General features: G+C 38.4%; 1 protein-coding gene across 2 annotated transcripts in view; it reads left to right on the top strand.

Moving 5' to 3' along the window:
* Positions 1-15,695, top strand: part of Plppr1 (phospholipid phosphatase related 1) — a 57,017-nt gene that overhangs the window by 30,614 nt on the left and 10,708 nt on the right. For both annotated transcript variants that reach the window (XM_048783298.1, XM_015492116.2), the window contains exon 3: positions 13,062-13,312. In XM_048783298.1, coding sequence (XP_048639255.1) covers positions 13,062-13,312 — 251 coding nt within the window. The remainder of the gene's footprint in view (positions 1-13,061; positions 13,313-15,695) is intronic.

The following is a 15,695-nucleotide window of genomic DNA, read 5'->3' as shown; positions in this document are numbered from 1 at the left end:
AATAAGGCTATGCATGACAAACCCACAGTCAACATCATACTGAATAAGGAAAAGCTGAAAACTTGTCCTAATATTAGGAACAAGATAAGGGCATGCACTCTCATCACTCTGGTTCAACATTGTGCTAGAGGTTTTATCCAACACAATTAGGCAAAATAAAGAAGCAAAAGGCATACAAATAGGGGAGGCTTCAAATGATCCTTTATATATTATTTAATACATAGAAAAAGCCTAAAGTCTCCACCAAAAGACTATTAAAGCCAATTAAAAAAATCAATAAGGTATCAGGATACAGAATCAATGGGCAAAAAGCAGTATGTTTTCTATACACCAATAACAAAGAAAGAAATCATGAAAGCAAGCCCATTCACCATAGCCACACAAAAAATAAGATACCTAGGAATAAAAACCAAGAAAGCAAAAGACTTCTATAATGAAAAATACAAAACACTAATAAAATAAATTGTTGATGAACCCCCCCAGACAGACAGACACAGAGAGAGAAAAAGAGAGAGAGAGAGAGAGAGACTTCCCATGTTGATGGATTGGGAAAAAATTAATGTTGTTAAAATAATCCTTAATAGTGGTATCGCGGTGATATCTGTAATCCCAGCAGGAAAATTGAAAGTTCAAGGTCAGCCTCTGCAACTTAACAAGACCTTGTCTCAAATTAAAAAATAAAAAAAGGACCAGGGATATGGCTCAGTGGTAAAGCATCCCTGGGTTCAATTCTCAGCACCAGAAAAAAAAAATTTAAATGTCCATACTACCCAAAGATATAGATTCAACATAGTCCCTATTAAAATGCTACTAATGAAATGGAACAAATTATGTTATGTGAATATATAATATGTAACAATGAAACCCGATATTATGTATAATTATAATGCCTCAATTAAAAAATACAAAAATATGAATAATATTCTTCATAGAACTAGAAAAACATGATACTAAAATTCATATGAAGGAGTAGGGAGGATAGGAAGGGCAGCAGAATAGAATAGACAGTATGATTGATGTATGTACATTCCATCTATGTATATTTCAAAATGCATTCTACTGTCATGTATGACTAAAAAAAATAAAAATAAAATAAAATTCATATGAAAGTACAAAAGTCCCCAAATATTACTCAGCTTTAAAGAGTGAAATTATGGCATTTGCCAGTAAATGGATGGAATTGAGAATATCATGCTAAGTGAAATAAGCCAATCCAAAGAAACCAAAGGCCAAATGTTTTCTCTAATATGCAGATGCTAATTCACAATAAGGTGGGAGGCACTAGAGAATAGTATTACCTTAGATAGAGGGAAGTGATGGGAAGGGAGGGAAGAGGATGTAGGGATAGGAAAGATAGTAGATAGTAGAATTAAACAGACATTATTACTTTATGTCTATATGTGACTACATGACCAATATAATTCTGCAACCTGTACACTGAGTAAAATAAGAAATTATATCCCATCCGTGTATGATATATCAAAATGTGTAAATGCATTCTACTGCCATCTATAACTAATTAAAATAAATTAATTTTTTTTAAAAAAATTGATCTAAGACCTAAATGTAAAACTTGGAAATACTAGGAGAAAACACTTCAAGACACTAGTATAGGGAATGATTTTCTGTTGAAAATCATTCCCTATACTAGCATAGAAACAAACAATAATTGCCACATGGGATCATATCAAACTAAGAATCTGCTTTCTGGCAAAGGAAACAGAGTGAAGAGACAGCCTGTAGAATGGGAGAAAATATTTGCCAATTATTCACCTGATAGAGGATTAATATTCAGAATATAGAAGGAAAAAACAAGTAATCAAGTTTAACCCAGATAGGAACTTATCAAAATAGGAAAACAAATAGCCAACAAACATATGAAAAAGTGCTCAGTATCATTAGCCATAAGAGAAATGCAAATCAAAACCCAGTTAGAATGTCTGTTATCAGAAAAAAAAACTAACAAATATTATGTGGAAAAAAGGGGGCTCACTTCACTATTGGTGGGAATGTAAATTAGCACAGCCATTATGGAGAACAGTATGGTGCTTCCTTAAAAACCTAAAAAAATGGGCTGGGGAATGTGGCTCAAGCGGTAGCATGCTCGTCTGGCATGCGTGCGGCCCAGGTTCGATCCTCAGCACCACATACAAACAAAGATGTTGTGTCCGCCGAGAACTTAAAAAATAAATATTAAAAATTTTTAGAAAAACTAGAAAAATATCTACCATATGACCCAGCTAATCCCATTTTTATATTGGGTTAGCTTTTCATCAGTATGACCAAAATACCTTACAATAACAATTTAGAAGAGGAAATATTTTGGGGGGCTTGTGGTTTCAGGTTTAGTCCATGGTCAGCTGGCTCCAAAGCAGAAACATCATGGTGGAAGGGCATGGTGAAGGAAAGCTGCTCAGCTCGTGGCAGCCAGGAAGGGTGGGGGGAAGGGGCCATGGACAAGATAAACTCTTCCAGGGGATACCCCTAGTGACCTACTCCTCCAACTAGGGACTATCTCCCAGTAGTCCACAGTGCATCATGAATTAATCCATTAAGTAGATTAAACCACCAATGATGTTAGAGCCCTCAGGAACCAGTCATTGCCTAAAAGCCTCACCTCTGAACCCTGTTGCATTGGGAACCATGCTTTCAATACATAAGCTTTTGTGGAACATTAAAGATCCAAACTGTAATGTATGTGTGTGTATGCACACATGTGTACATCTTCAAAGGAAATGAAATCAACATACCAAAGAGATACCTGCCTGCCCATGTTTAGTGTGGCAGTATTCACAATAGCTAAGAAATCAGCCCAGGTGTGCCTACTAAGAGATGAGTGGATGAAAAAAAATGTGATATCTATGTATATGATGGAATATTATTCCACCATAAAAAGTGAAATCCTGTCAGTTGCAGTAAAATGTTTGGAACTAGATATCATTATATTAAGTGAAAAAAGCCAGTTAAGATCATGGACTCCAGATCCTTCTAACCTTATACTTACTACCGGACTGATTTTGGCCAAATTGAGCTCTCTGCCTTAGTTTCCATATCTGTGCAATGTGGAAATAGCAATAGTGTCTATTTCTTGTAGTGTGGTACAGATTAGGTAAACTGATAATGCAAGGCACTTAGAATAATATCTAGTACATACACAGTGCTCAGCTATCATTGTTACCTTTATGATAAAGATGATCACCTAGTACCCATAGCAGTCTAATTTAGACATCAGCTCAGAATGTCCTTACAGGGAAATAAGATGAACATGGCAACTGCAGAAGAATTTTCTTCATTAGGGATGGAAGTAGAGATCATCATGTTAAGTGAAATAAGTCAAAGTAAGAAGGTTAAGGGTTGTATGTTTTCTCTCATGTGTGGAAGCTGGAGAGGAAAGAGGAAAACAGAGGTGGGGGTGGATCTCCTGAAAAATCAAAGGGAGATCAGTAGAGGAAAGGGACCAAGGGGTGGAAGGTGGGGAGGGAGGGGGGAAAGTGCTGGGGAGTGAAACTGGCCGAATTATATTATTATATTGTATGCATGTACAAATATGTAACAATAAATCCCATCAATACATACAACTATAATGTACCAATAAAAAAATGTGGAAAAATTATCTTCATTAGAAAACTTCCCATGTGAATAAAGCAGGTTAAAAATGGAAGACTGTAACCATCTTTCCTCTTCCTGGTTGTTACTGAATTGAGAACACATTGACAAGAACCAATGAATTTCTCCATTGAAATGTTGCCACTGAGTTGTCTTTTTTTTTTTAATGCTTTTATTAGTGCATTATAGTCATGCATAATAGTGGAGTTCGTTGTGATATATTCATGGATTTGCATAACATAACTTGCTCCATTTCAATCCATAGTAATTTCCTTTTCCCTCCTCCAGACCCCCTTTACTCTACACTACTGGTATTCCTTCTATTTGTTTTTAAATTGGCACATTATAATTAGACATAAAAGTAGAATTCATCATGATATATTCTTGCATGTAAATAACATAATTTGGTCAATTTCATTTCACATTTTCTCCTCCCTCCCCCTTATCCCCTTCTACTGTTGTCTTCTGTCTTCATGAGATACACTTTTTTAAAAAATTCCTTATTTCTCTCTACCTTCTTATGAGAGAAAATAGCCAACTCTTGACTTTCAGACCCCAATTTATTTCACTTAGCATTGTGTTCTCCAGTTCCAACCAATTGCCAGCAAATGACATAATCGCATTCCTCTTTATCACTAACACTCCATTGTGTATATATAATGCATTTTCATTTTTCTTTTGTTTCCTCTTTCTCTCCCACCCCTATAGTGTTAATTGAACCCAGTATTACTTTACCACTGAGCTTATTCCAAGTTCTTTTATATATTTTATTTTGAGACAGGGGCTCACTAAGTTCCTGAGACTGGCCTCAAATTTGTGATTCTCCTTTCTCAGCCTACAGCATTGCTAGGATTACAGGCATGCACCATCACACTCAGTTATACCACATTTTCTTTATCCATTTGTCTGTTGATAGGTACCTAAGTTCCTTAGCTTAGCTTTTGTGGATTGTTCAGCTGTTGGTATTGATGCATGTATCACTGAAATATGCTGATTTTAGTTCTTTTCTATAAATACTAAGGAGTAGGATAGCTGGGTCATATAGTGATTCCATTCCTAGGAGTCCCCATACAGCTTTTCCAAAATGGTTGTACTATAATTTTCAATCTCACCAATAATTTTTGAGGGTACCTTTTCCCCCATGTTCTCACTAACCATTGTCGTTATTTGCATTCTTGATGATTGTCATTCTACCTGGAGTGGGATAAAATCTCACTGAAGTTTTGATTTGCATCTCCATGATTTCTAAGGATGCTGAATATTTTTTTTCATATATTATAAAACAGAGACAAATCCACATACAATCATTTGATCCTTGATACAGTTGCCAAAAATATGCCTAGGAAGAAAGATAGTCTTTTTAACAAAGGTGCTAGGAAAACTGAATATCCATATGTAGGAGAATGAAACTAGATCCCTATCTCTCACTTTGCACAAAAGTCAACTCAAAGTGGATCAAAGAGGGGCTGGGGCTGGGGCTCAGTGGTAGCATGCCTGCCTAGCACATGTGAGGCACTGGGTTCGACTCTCAGCACCACATAAAAGATAAACAAATAAAAATATTTTTTAAGTGGATCAAAGACCTAGGAATTAGACCAGAAACACTGCAATTGCTAGAAGAAAACATAAGGTCAACACTAGAACATATTGACACAGACACTGACTTCCTGAATAAAACTCCTAAAGCTCAAGAAATAAAGCCAAGAATCAATAAGCGGGACGGCATCAAATTTAAAAGTTTCTGCACAGCAAAGGAAACAAGAGTGTGAAGAGAGAGCTTATAGGATGGGAGAAAAAAATTTACTAGCTACTCTTCTGACAGGGAATTAATGTCCAGAATATATAAAGAACTCAAAAAACTTCACACTCAAAAAACTCAATTAATAAATTGGCAAATGAACTAAACAGACGTTTCTCCACTGGATCTTTCAATGTAGCAAAAGGAAAAGCAAAGAAAAGTGCATCCATTTGCAATGGTGATTTGATGGAAAATGTCATCTAGACTTAAGAGCTAGTGGCTGCCCGACTGCAGTTTGAGAAAACAGAACATAGGAATTCCTGAGGGGTTCCTGCACACCCTTGAATGGTGATGGCAAATCAGTGCATTTACTTGCATGTTTTTATATGGAGTAAGATATTCCATCCTTTTCCCCACCAAAACAAAGGCCAGAAATTCATTTGAGGGTAATTATCTTTGTTTTATGGGCTTCATGGTAGAAAAGCTATCAACATCATCATCATCATCATCATAATGGTTAACTTTTTTCTTTTCTTTCTTTTTTTTTTTTTAAATGGTACTGAGATGGAACCCAGGGCCTGGTCTACCACTGAGCTACACCCCAGCCATAATGGTTAATTTTTTAAATGAGAGAATATTCAAATATTCTCAATATCATATAATAGTTCTTTAATTATATTTTATTGCATCATTTTAATATAAAGAAACAAAAGAATACTCCTCTTTTAACAATTTTTGATAAGAGGTTGAGAACATACTTATATGGAGGAAGGGGTGAGGCAGGCAGGGGTGGCACAAGGGGCAGTTCAGACCAAGAAGCTGCTGGTGGAGCAGTTGAGACCTACTGAAGTAGAAATGTCCATTCCCTCCCTTTTGAAAGACAGAGATGCAGAGGATACTGTTACCGACTTAACCCAGAGTATCCTTTTACTTTTGATAATGATACCATTATATTTATCTTTTGTATTCCTTAATTTTAGTATCCTTTTACTATTCAAAATGTTCCATGTAGGTTTCTCCACATGAAAATGTATAGGAGCTGTATTTTCGTGAGCCCATGTGCTAATATTTAAAATGACAATATTGGCAACTTCTCAGAATCAGAAACAGGAACATTTCTCTCTAGGATGTGAGTGCCTAAGTAAAACCATACCTGTTTTTCCCAGGTTCATCATGCCTTCCTGATTCTTTGTGTTTCACAAACGTTTCTAACAAGTAGTGTTTATTGTGTCTATCATGGGTCTTCATAGTCTAATTTAAGATTCTGGTTTTTTTTCCATTCTTGCTACATTGAAAACAGAGAAGGGTTTGGTTTCCAAATTGTAATTTACAAGTTTTCCAATTCATGAGACACTTCTAAAGTCCCAGTTTTCAATTATTCTCTTTGCTTTCTAGGTGTCCAGCACTAAGCTGGATTTCATGAAGTTTATAGGAAAGACTCAGTCACAGTAACTTACATGTTCATTAGCTTGATAGCCACCCTATGTTCTATAGAATCAAAGACATGAGACACCAACATGAGCTAAAAGTATAGATAACTACCTATGCTCATTTATTCTCTTCACCTGTTAGTCTGATGTTTCTTCGGCTCATTTTTTGGACTCATAATAACCTATTAAATTATCACTATGTGCCATGTCTAATTATGAGAATGTCTAGTATGTGCCAAGTTTGATGCAAAAATAAAGGCATTGCATGCTCTTATAAAGCTTGAATATTCTACAATTTTAATGGGTGAAATGGACATTATTGGATAATCATACCGATGTAAATACTGACTGAAACAAGGAATGAATACAAAAGATAAGCATAATGATATCATACTAGTCCAAAGTAGAAGTAGTTTTCCCAAGACCCCATGTGTTACCTTTTTGTTGCTGTGACCAAAAGGCCTTTCAAAAACAATTATTTTGAGTATCATGGTTTCAAAGATCTCAGCTCATAACTGGCCAACTCCACTAGTCTGGACCCAAAGTGAGGCAGAACATCGAGGCGGATTTCAGTGTTTGGAGGAGCAAGCAAATGATAGAGGAAAGCAGTTCAGGACAGGGAAATCCAGAAATAGAGAAAGTGTTCCACTCTCTAGGGACAAAATATGTACCCCAAAGGCATGCTCCCATGACTTCTCTCCTCCAGCCACACCTACCTGCCTACAGTCACCACCCAGTCCATTCAGTTAACGCATGGATTAGGTTAAGCCCTTAAAACTCAATCATTTCACCTCTAAACTTTCTTGCTTTGTCTCACACTTGAGTGTTGGGGAGACACCTCATACCTAACCCATAATACCATGTGATATGTGATTGTCCATTTTTCCCTATACATTTTACACATTCAGCGTTCACCAACAGAGTGGGATTCATCTCCAGAGCTGCAGCTTGAGAGAGAGTTATGGTGCAGATCATGGAGTTAACAGGCCATCGGAGCTCCTCTGCCCCAGAGAGCCGCCTTCTCCTCTTGCCCTAACCTCGTTTCCAGTGCACAGTATCCATGGATGCGAGGCCCTTCCTCTCAGACACAAGGTTCCATTGCCTAGTCGTCGTCTCTAAAAACAATTTGAAGAATTAGAGAGAAAAGGAGGTAATCCATGGGTAAATTCAAAGAGCAGAACTCGTCCAATGGAGAGATGACAGCCTTGTTATCTGAGCAACTCAATTCCTGGATCTGAGTCAGCGGCTCAGATGATAGGGGAAAAAAGAATTTTCTCTCTAGATTTTCTCCTGTGGTCCCCGTCTTCTGAGAAACTTGAGTTTCTACACTATGAAACTCTGTATGTGAGTATGTGTGACAAAGTAGGAAAGACAGAGACACAAAGAGAGTCAGAGAGGGTGAGATTTAACCTACTCCATATGTAGTTTCTTGTGGGGCAAACCCCTCTCTGATTTTCCCTGCACGTTGGCATCAGTCCTGTCTCTGAATTTTGTTACGGGTTTCCATTTTTTTCTTGCTGTCATCATGTATATTTTAGTGAACAATTGAGAGATGATCCATCAGAGGCTGTCAGCAAAGAGCAATTTTAACTGAAAAATTACACATGTATAATTTAGCACAGAGTGTTCAGTCTTTAGTTAAGAGGCTCTGTCTAAGGTCACAGGATCCTTGGGGCAAGAAGGAATGCAGTCCCTCCCCACTGACTATCACTCTGTACTTGGGTCTGGGCTTTCTGAGGAAGCCTGAGCAGAGAGCAAGAGTCCTTTGGGGCACCTGCAGTCTGGTTACATACCTCGTCCAGGTCTGAAGGCATCCTGGCATGAGCACTAATACCTTTTGCCAGCAGACCAGTGATCTGTGGCTTTGAAGATCCTCATCACACATGTTGCCAGAATATGTCACTGTTTCTACCTCATTCTATCAGGACCAGAGCTGGAGCCCTGTGCTGATTGCATAGCCAGAACCAGGTCACAGAGTCTCACTTCCCGTTCTAAACTACTAGTGATCGAAGGTCCTAACTTGTCCAAATTCATCCTAACTGAAATCAGATGGAGTCCAGGTAAAGCCCTAGAACAAAACGAGGGACTTTTGAAAACCTTCCTCTTTCTTTGTCCTCTGGCTTACCAAGCACATGTCAGTTCAGTTCTTTGAGGCCACAAGGAAGAGACATGCTCTGGTTTCCTCAGATGATTCCTGTCACCATGGCAGAGCCTGCAGGTGTCACCAGCAAATGCCAATTTCTTTGTCTTAATTGTAGGCCTCTTCTCAACCCATTTGACTCTTTTAGCCATTCCTAATGCAGTCACCTGTGGCTCTGGTGCCAAGCTGAATGTGAAACTTCCCCAAGACATTTGCAGGGCTTTTGAGCGGTATCCTGGGAGGTGCAGGCCACCCTTCATCTGCATTTCCAAAATATTATTCTGGAGATTTCTTTCACCCCACCCCTGAGGCTTGATGACCATATGAGGCAGGGAGCGTGGTTGTGTCCCTTTACTATTTCAGCCAGATCTGGCCAGCTTCTCTACCTTTTGTGACATCCTCATCTGTATCCACATCTTCCTGTGCTCTGTGGTTGATTTTTAGATGTTCAGGTGTTTGGGCCTCCACACCATGATTCTTCATCTTCCAAGCCAAGATTTCAGTGTTTAGAGGAGAAGCAAAGCACTAATAAATATCATGAGAACATGGCTCTGGCAAGTCAAAATTGCTTGACTTTCAGACTTTTTTGTCTGCTATAATTAAATGCAGAAATCCATTCTGATATGCAGTCAGCTCTCCTGCAAGGAGGACACTATTGATGGAATAGAGCCATGGCGGGGGGTGGGGGGTGGAGGGGTAATAGAAATGAAAATGGGTTCAAATTTTTAAAATATATGATCTCAATTTTAGACATGAAGTAGGATACATAGATATTTTGATACCATCTCCTTCAAATCATACCTTGCAGTACAGGAGAACATAAATGGCATTTCACCAGACTCTAAGGACAAAAGGAGCTATTTTTAGCTTCTCAGGCTTGTAAAAATACACACAAGTCAGGGTAAATAGCAGAGGGTGGCTTAAGTTCCTTGACAAAATCCCTGTGTGACTTAATGCTGTCTGTAAATCACCACGGCAGGTCACCTGTCATTGGGGTGGCTCAAGCCAAGCAGGTGGGCTCCCCAGGCTGACACAACCTCCTTCTAAGGACAGATCAAATGCACCAGAATAAAATTTGAGGAAAGCAGATGTTGTTAAGCCATCAGGAGAAGCAGACTTAATCCACCAAAGGCAGCAGAGAAAAAAAGAGGAAGCAACTCTCAGCAACAATACACAGGACAGTGACATGCAGAGCCGACAGTCACAGGATCACTGTGACCACAGAGGTGGCACTTCAGATGCTGATCCAAATAGCTGAGAAATCCCCTATCTCAGAAAGAGCAGACCAGCCCTAATTGGAGACACTTCTGACAAAGAAAATGCCACAGGAAAATGCTGTCACCTTCCCTTTTTCAAATCATAAATTATCCTCATTTCCTGGAAAAGTATGTCTAGACAGACTTATTGCTCCTTAAAAAAGCCAGAGACTTGGTCTTTGAGATTCTTGCTTGGAAATGTAAAAAAAAAAAAAAAAATCCAATGATTCAGACTTCTAGAACCGGGGGTGAAAACTGCCATGCATGATCAATGGATGCCTGCCCACAGAGGTCAGACCATGTGAGTGTGAGCCAGCTGAAGCTATTAAGAGCCAGTTCTCATTGTGATAAAGCACATTCTGGCAAAGCCACAGAAAGGAAAATTATAGCAATCAATACAGATCAAAATGAAAACTGGATGAAGATTTCAGCCAAATTGTTCTTCCCTTCTGCTATAATAGATTAACTTTTTGGTGCTGAAATCAGCACAATTTGCAGATTCAGGACATTCAATATGGAAATCAAAATTGGGTAGAAATTTAATTGAAACTCAAGCAGACCCTTGACACAAGGGTTAACACTGTCTCTCACACTTGACAACTTTTAAGTTGCATTTGAAACATTGTCTTCATTATCGTCAGGCTTTATAAAGCCTCTTGATATATTTAACAGATAATCTAGAGATGTACTGAACAGACTTTGAAATAATTCACAGCAATGTGTCCTATGAAGAATTCTCTTAGACATACAAACAGCCAACAAGTATATGGAGAAATGCACAACATTACTAATCATCATAGAAAAGCAAGTCAGAACCACAGTGAGATATCACCCCACCTCAGTAAGAATGGCTATCAGCAAAAAGACAAAAGAGAACAAGTGCTAGTGAGGACAAGGGAGAAGGGAACCTCTGCGTACCATTAGTGGGATTGTAACTTAGAGCTGCCATTATGGAAAACAATACAAAGTTTCCTTGTCAGCAATCCTACTTTAGGTATATATGTCCAAACAAAATGAAAGCAGCATGTCAAAGGCACACCTGCATGCCGTGTTCATTGTACCACAATTCACAGTAGTCAAGAAATGGAAACAACCAAAGTGTACAACAACTGATGAATGGATAAAAAATATGTGGTACAGATACACAGATACAATAGTGGAATACTATTCAGTCATGAATAGGGAATTAAGTCCTGTCATTTATGAAAACGTGGATGAACCTGGAGATCATTATATTAATTGAAATAATGCCGTTCTTGTCTTTGAGTGCTGGCTTATCTCATTCACAAGTAGAATTTTTAAAAATATATTGTTCTTATAGAAGTTGAGAGTAGAATAGTGGTTGCCAAAAGAAGGTGAGACCTAGGGCAAGGGAGGAACAGGAAGAGGGTAAGTTACAGTTATAGGAGTGAGAGGTTTTGCTATGCCATCGCACTATGAAAAACAATAATGTACTGAATTTAGCAGACTAGAAGGAGGGAGCTGGAATGTTTTTACCATAAAGAAATGATAAATGTTCAAGGAGGCTGATATGCATGACTGGATTTAAACATTTTACGGTGTACACATGTATCAAAATATCACATGGTACCCCATAAACATGGTCCAATTTTTGTTTCTATGTATTAGTTATAAACAAATTTAAATTAGGAAAAAAAAGATAATTCTGTTTATTCATGTTCAAGCTTGTTGAAGTTAATCCTGTGGAATTTACCAGAGAACAGACAAAATCTAGGAAGTACTGCCTACCCACAGGGTCCTCAGCCAAACAAGTCAAGTCCGAATAGTGGCCACTCTGTGATAGGTTACCTTACGTGTCAACAGAGAATTTGCTGATGTGTGTGATTAAAGAATTTGAGATGGAGAGAGTATCCTGGATCATCCAGATGGGCCAAATTTAATCATGAGGGACCCTATAAGAGGCAGGCAAGAGAGCCAGAGTCAGAGAAAGAGATGTGGCAACGGGAGTAGAAGTTGAAATGATGTGAATGCTGGAAAGAGGCCATAAAATGAGTAAGGGAGGTGGGGGGACTGGAAAGGACACGGAATGAATTCTACCTTGGAACTGTCGCAGGAACACAGCTCTGCCAACACCTTGTGTTTAGCCTGGTGAAAACCTACTTTGGACTTCTAACCTCTAGACCTTGATGAGAATACCGAGTTGCTATAAGCCACTCAGTTTGGGGAATTTGTTACAGCAGCAATAAGAAACTAATACAGTCAACAACACCCTTCCTTTAGTCTTATTTCCTGTTTCCAGCATCAAATAAAACATCCCATTCAATCATGATATTTTCTGTTTTTAAGGACAGCTCCCTAAAATCTTTTTCCACTCTCACCTACCATGATATTATAGACAGCCTCTCCTAGAATTATTTGCATTTCCAAATAAGACCAAGAAGAATGTTTTCTATAGGTAGAGAATTGGTAGGGAGTAACTACTTAAAACTATACACCACACTGGATATTTTGTATGGAACTTTGTCTTCTCAAACTTAGCCCCTCCATTTTGTAACTAAGGACTCCAAGGTTAAAAAAAAAAAAAAAAGGTAAACCAAGTATTTTGCGAATGGGTCACCCTAAGTGGCATAGGAGCCCAGGTCTGTGAGACTCTAGAATTTGAATTCTATTGGGTGTGGTACTTATACAAAAAATAAATAAAATGCTAACAGTAGGTTGTTTAAAACCTCGATTTGGAAGAAATGGGGATTTGGGAAACAGGTTGTACTCCCTGGAAAGATGAAGGTAAGGGAAGAATTTGATTCTGGGAGTTCTTAGGATCTTTTTGACAGGTCATCATGGACTCCCACTGCTCTGTCTCCTCTCAGGGGCAAAAACCAATCATCAGCATGTGTTACCATTTTTAAAAATTCTTTAAAATCTCCTTTTAGGTGTGTTTGCATTTGGACTTTTTGCTACGGACATTTTTGTAAACGCCGGACAAGTGGTCACTGGGCACCTCACACCATACTTCCTGACAGTGTGTAAGCCGAACTATACCAGTACAGACTGCGGGGTGCACCACCAGTTCATAAACAATGGGAACATTTGTACGGGGGACCTGGAAGTAATAGAAAAGGCTCGGAGATCCTTTCCCTCCAAACATGCTGCTCTGAGCATTTACTCCGCCTTGTATGCCACGGTGAGTGTGCAAGTCTTACCATCTCCCCCTAAGCCAGGTTTTTGCTGGTGTGTCTCTCTCTGCCTTCCCTACCCCCATCCTTTTATCACTCTCACTTATAGCGATTTTTATAAAGACCCATAAAACATGTAGCTATCAGATCAACATCATATGCTACAGGATGCGATATAGGCCCCTGAACCTAATCTCACTCCTAACATCTCAAAAGAACAACCTGACCTCCTAGAGGATATTAGTTCTGGAAAGAAATGTTGATGATCCCCTAGTTACAGCCTCCCATTTTGCAGATGCAGCAACTGGGACCCAGAGAAGAGCCAAGGACACAGAGTCAGAGCTAGGACTTTCTCACCACCCCTCACAGCAGTCTTTGCTAAGGCTTTGGTTCCAGAACAGCCCACTTTTCTCAGACCTGCCTACAGATTGTCAGGTGTGGCCATAAGTGAATGGCTGCCCTAGCAGTGGGCAGGCCCAGCTTCACTTTGCTTCTTCTGACACTCTTTCACTTTGCTAGGAGAGATGAGTGATCCTAGAAGGACCCCTAATACTCAAAAGTTCACTTCTCACTGCTCCCCACATCACACCACCTTTTGACTGCCCCACAGGGTTATAACATCTTCTTTATGGTTTATCTTCTTTATGAAACAACGGTTTTCTCTTATTTTTCCTACTTTTAAAATGTATCCGTTTTGGAAATGCCTTCATTTCACCTTTCTCAAGCCTATGTTTCCTTAGAACCCAGCACCCAGAAGTACAGGGATCAACTCAAAGGTGCACATGGCTGATATCATAAGGTCACTGATGAGTACCATGTGCATTTGCCAGTGGAGGGACAACTGTTGGCCACAACACCCTTTCCCTTATCTCAACTTGTTTTCAGGATGTGATTCATCTAGTGATTCTCAGTGAAAGACGGGGTGGGAGAAGGCAGAGGAAAGACCCTTTTCAAACTACCCATTGTTCTCAGCCATTCTGGTGTGCCTTGGTCCCATTCTCAAGGGGCAGGCGCCCATCTCCCTTCACCCCCATTAAGTAGCTATAGGAAGCACATTCTGACTCCTGGGGAATATTGTTTCTTCCACCACTCCGGAGTGGAGAAAGAGGTGATTGACTCTAGCTCTGGTCCATGGGGTGAATATTCTCTTTTATACAACCTGGAGCAATTAGTGCCTTTGTGTCCCATTTACAGGGTTTCATCTACGGGATCAACTTGCTAACCACCAACTAAGTCTTAGTTATTCCTTTTAGAGCTATTCTTTAATGAATACATGGTAATAATGATTTCAACCGCCCCCCATGGTAAGGAAACATGAACACAAATAATACAGAAGCCTTGGTTTATAAAACAGATCAATTGTTGCTTGGTTAGACTTCTTCAATTTATCAAGGAAGGAAAAAAATCCATGCTTTTTTTTTTTAAAGAAATTCTGATGCAGTCAGTGTATTTTCCAACTTTCAGAGATCAATTTGTCCTAAATTATCTAAAACCTAATTTATATAAATCAGTTTACTCTTGCACCTTTTCCTTTATATCAGAATCCAATCTCATAAAATTTCGATAATGCCATTATAAAAACAAATCTTGTACTTAAACTACTGTCTCATCATCAAATGAGACAACCTTAATTGAGAAACAAAGAAGCAAATATAGTCAGCATGCATCAAATAGGTGTTGTAGTAGCACGTATCTTCAAGGATGCAGATAATCTAGTCCAACTCATGCCTCACAAATGGACTATAATCAGAAACCTGATACAGGATTCCACAAACATCTTCTGAGTCTGTTGTGTGTTAAGTGTTTTGGGAAATTACTCAAGTTATTGATATGCTAATTACTCAAATTTGATCATTATACAGTGTGTACATGTATTGAAATATCACATTGTACCCCATAAATATCACAATTATTGTGTGTCAATTTAAAAAGACAAAAGAAATCACTCAACAATGATTTTTTTAGGTACTGCTTAATACTGTGAATACTATGAATTAATCATAGTTCCATGATTTTAATAGTTGGTATTCTTTTAGGAAAGATTTATAAAGGATATAATTAGAAAACAATGTAGGAGCATAAGAAATTATATTAAAAATATGAAGATTTTAAGTAATATTTCCCAGTCTCATATTATAATAATATACTATAATTTATTTAACTTTGATATAAGCACAGTTTTTTATTTAATTACTAGTGCATACTGATTATCCCAATTAATGGGTTTCATTGTGATATTTCCATACATGCATATAACACTAGCCAGTTTTAAAGGGCACTGGTACAAAGAAACAGAGACTCCTGTCTTGTAGTATTCATAGAAATATTGAAACATCTAAGAAACTAACAATTTCCACTGTAACATTTCAAACCACATCTGCCTGGACTTAT

This window comes from Marmota marmota, unplaced genomic scaffold (genome assembly GCF_001458135.2).
Source record: "Marmota marmota marmota unplaced genomic scaffold, marMar, whole genome shotgun sequence".
In the NCBI taxonomy this organism is placed as follows: domain Eukaryota; kingdom Metazoa; phylum Chordata; class Mammalia; order Rodentia; family Sciuridae; genus Marmota; species Marmota marmota.
The sequence above is the reverse complement of the archived record's forward strand: the minus strand, read 5'-3'. Positions and strand labels throughout refer to the sequence as shown.